Source organism: Malania oleifera, chromosome 2 (assembly GCF_029873635.1).
Source record: "Malania oleifera isolate guangnan ecotype guangnan chromosome 2, ASM2987363v1, whole genome shotgun sequence".
Classification (NCBI taxonomy): domain Eukaryota; kingdom Viridiplantae; phylum Streptophyta; class Magnoliopsida; order Santalales; family Ximeniaceae; genus Malania; species Malania oleifera.
In genome coordinates this window covers 11008735-11012100 of record NC_080418.1, presented here as the reverse complement: position 1 = coordinate 11012100, position 3366 = coordinate 11008735, and the positions used below count along the sequence as shown (strand labels likewise).

The 3366-nt window shown below is 41.0% G+C and overlaps 1 protein-coding gene across 1 annotated transcript; it reads left to right on the top strand.

The window, feature by feature from the left end:
* Window positions 1-801: 801 nt before the first annotated feature.
* On the top strand, window positions 802-2733 carry LOC131148042 (scarecrow-like protein 14). Its single transcript, XM_058097784.1, has one exon. The coding sequence runs from the start codon at window positions 802-804 to the stop codon at window positions 2731-2733; it is 1932 nt and encodes a 643-aa protein (XP_057953767.1).
* Window positions 2734-3366: the final 633 nt, after the last annotated feature.

The window sequence follows — 3366 nt, the reverse complement described above, 5'->3', positions numbered from 1 at the left end:
ATCGTGTCTCTCCCTCTTTATCTCATTTATTTACTGCACTTTAATTTTCATGTATATACTTGTTTATTTATTATTATAATTATTTGCATACACACATTTAATTTAAATGCGATACGCTTCACACCTGTCTATTCACATTCTTTACTTGTTCATTTTACATACACACTTTTATTTTGAATGGGATATGATATATGGTGAATTAACAAATGTTTAAATTAGTAAAAAAAAATTAAATCTCAATTCACCTCCTCTTGGGATCACATCATTTCTATCATGTAAGAATCTCTAAACTATAAGATAGATTAGAGTTTCTTGTAAAATAGGTATATATTTGTAAATAAATGGGTCACCCGACCTGAATCCGAGTTGACCCATTTAGAAATGGGTGGGTCACGAGTTAATCCCGTTTATATACGAATTAACTTTGAAAGACCCGAACCCATTTTAACCGGGCGGATTATGAGTGACCCATTAGATCATGACCCGTTCGCAAACGCTGCGTTATCCTCTTCTTCGTTTCCTGCTATGATTAATTTTGTTGCCAGTGCTTCTTCTTCCTTTTCTTACCTCACTCCCGATTCTTCCTCCTTTCTACTTTTCTTACAAGATTTTGGATTCAAAAATTTCTGGATTGCAATCAAATTCTCGGGGATGCTTCAATTGGGTTTGCTGTGTTGACGGTTGCGGGTTCACCCATTAACATTTTCTGCGAATCCAAAAACAGTAGCGAAATCAAGCTTCAAATCGTTTAACCCAGTTAACGGATTCAACTTCAAAAACAACTATTTGTAGCTCAACTTCATGGCTCGGCCTTCGCTTGTGAATCCGGAGGTTGATTCTTCCGACAGCGGTGGCTGTTCTGGTAGTATTTTCCAGACTATACAGTACATAGGGCAAATGCTTATGGAAGACAACGTGGAGCAGCAATCGTGCATGTTCCTTGACCCATTAGTTCTGCAAGCTGCTGAAAAATCATTCTACGAAGTTCTGGGTAAGAAATATCCTCTCTCACCCAGCAAAACCCCTCTCTGCATCCCTCATACTTTTTCATCCGACAACGGTTTTAGCGGCAGTGACGCTACTAGTGACTCTGTTTCTCAGTCCACTTTTCAAATGCCCTTCAGCTCCAGGGTGAGATATGATGGGTTGACAGATTCACCAGTGAGTACACTTCTTCCCAGTACTTTTGGCAGATGCGAGTCCATACTGCATTTTAGAAAAGGACTAGAGGAAGCTAGTAAATTCCTTCCGTATGAAAATTGTCCTGTTACTGATGCAGAGGCAGAGAAAGGTGAGGAAAATTTGCTTAACAGTGTGAATGGAAAGAAGAAACATCACAGGGAGAGTATAGATATGGATACACAAGAAGAAAGGAGTAGTAAGCAATTGGCGGTTTGCGGGGAAGAGGACGAGTTATCGGAAATGCTTGATAAGGTTTTTCTCTTTCCTGATGGAAATAAGAAGCCTATAGAGTGCAATGCTCATGAAAATTTGCATAATGGTGCAGGTGAGTTGCTACAGCAGAATGGGCAGCAAAAGCAATGCAGCTTTAACATTGGGAAGGGTCGTGCAAAGAGAGATGGAAATAAAAATGCAGTGGATTTGAGGACTCTTCTCATTCATTGTGCACAATATATCACTGCTGATGATTGGGAGGCTGCTGAGGAAAAGCTAAAGCAGATCAGGCAGCACTCTTCTCCTTATGGAGATGGGTCTCAAAGGTCTGCCCATTATTTTGCCAATGGCCTTGAGGCACGCTTGTGTGGCACCGGGGCTCAAATTTGTGCTGCCTTGTCTTCCAAGAGACCATCAGCTGTCGATATGTTGAAAGCTTACCAGTATTTTGTTTCAGTCTGCCCATTCAGAAGGATCAGTTTTTATTTTGCGAACCACCATATTTTGAATTTAGCTGAAAGAAGAAGGGTGCTTCATGTTATAGATTTTGGCATCCTACATGGTTACCAATGGCCCATGTTTATCCAGGATCTCTTGTCCCGGGTTGGTAGACCTCCCAAGCTTCGGATTACAGGCATAGAGTTTCCCGAACCTGGTTTCCGCCCAGCAAGAAAAGTTGAGGAAACAGGGCGTCGTCTGGCAAGGTATTGCGATCGCTTTAATGTTCCATTTGAGTACAATGCCATAGCAAAGAAATGGGAAACCATTCGAACTTCAGACTTCAAGATTGACAGAAATGAAGTCGTTGTTGTAAATTGCTTGTTTCGACTTGAGACTGTGTTTGACGAGACAGTTGCGTTGCATAGTCCAAGGAATGCTGTTCTAAACTTAATCCGGAAGATAAATCCCAATATATTCATCCACGGTGTTTATAATGGGTCCTACAATGCCTCTTTCTTTGTCACTCGGTTTCGAGAGGCACTCTTCCACTATTCAGCATTATTTGATATGATGGATGCTAACTATACCCAGGAAAGTCAAGAGAGGTTGATGTTTGAGAAAGAGTTTTTTGGGCGGGAGGCTATCAATATCACAGCCTGTGAGGGTTCGACAAGGATTTTGAGGCCCGAGACGTACAAGCAATGGAAGGTCCGGAATACGAGGGCTGGGTTCAGGCAGCTCCCATTGGATAGGGAACTTATGAACACAATGAGGGCTAAGGTGAAATCTGGCTACAAAAATGATTTTTTGGTAGATGAAGATGGCAATTGGGTGCTGCAGGGATGGAAAGGCCGGATCTTGATGGCCCTCTCCTGTTGGGTTCCACAGGATTCTTGAAGGCATTTTTCTTGCTTCGGAATTGGGGAATTACGAAATTGGACTCCTGCTCTGTTTTTCATTGCTGCTGGCCATTCCTGTTGGAACCTCGGCTTTGTTGAGAAAATCCTCGCTTTAAAAAAAGGGGCGTGGACTACGGAGGATAGGATAGGGCTGCTGCTTGTCGGGTTTTGGAGGATTCCAAGCAAAGCCACCTTCTTCAAAAAGTCAGAAGGGGAGAGTTTCTAGAGTGTTTTTTTTTTTTTTTTTTTTGGTATTTAGTTTTATTTTATTTAAAAATATTTAAGAAAAGTTCAAGTAAACTTTATTTTTCTATTTAATACGTTCCCAAACGTTGAATTGTCTAGCATTTTTTAAATAAAAGACATGACCTCCATTGTTTTTTAAATAAAGGTATCGTCACGTGATGCATGCCATCTGTCACCAAAAAAAAATGCTTTGGCAGGCTAGTGTTTTTTAGGACACCGGTGAAATGACCTTTTTAGGTAAAAAAGGCCCAGGATGGATGGGAATTGCAGGAAACACAATGCTACCCGGTAGAAATCAGCTGAATTGCACCAAAATCTCAATTCTGTAAAATTTTCCTGCATTAGAGAAGCGCCACAAAGGCATGCTGTTACAAGCATTTACTAG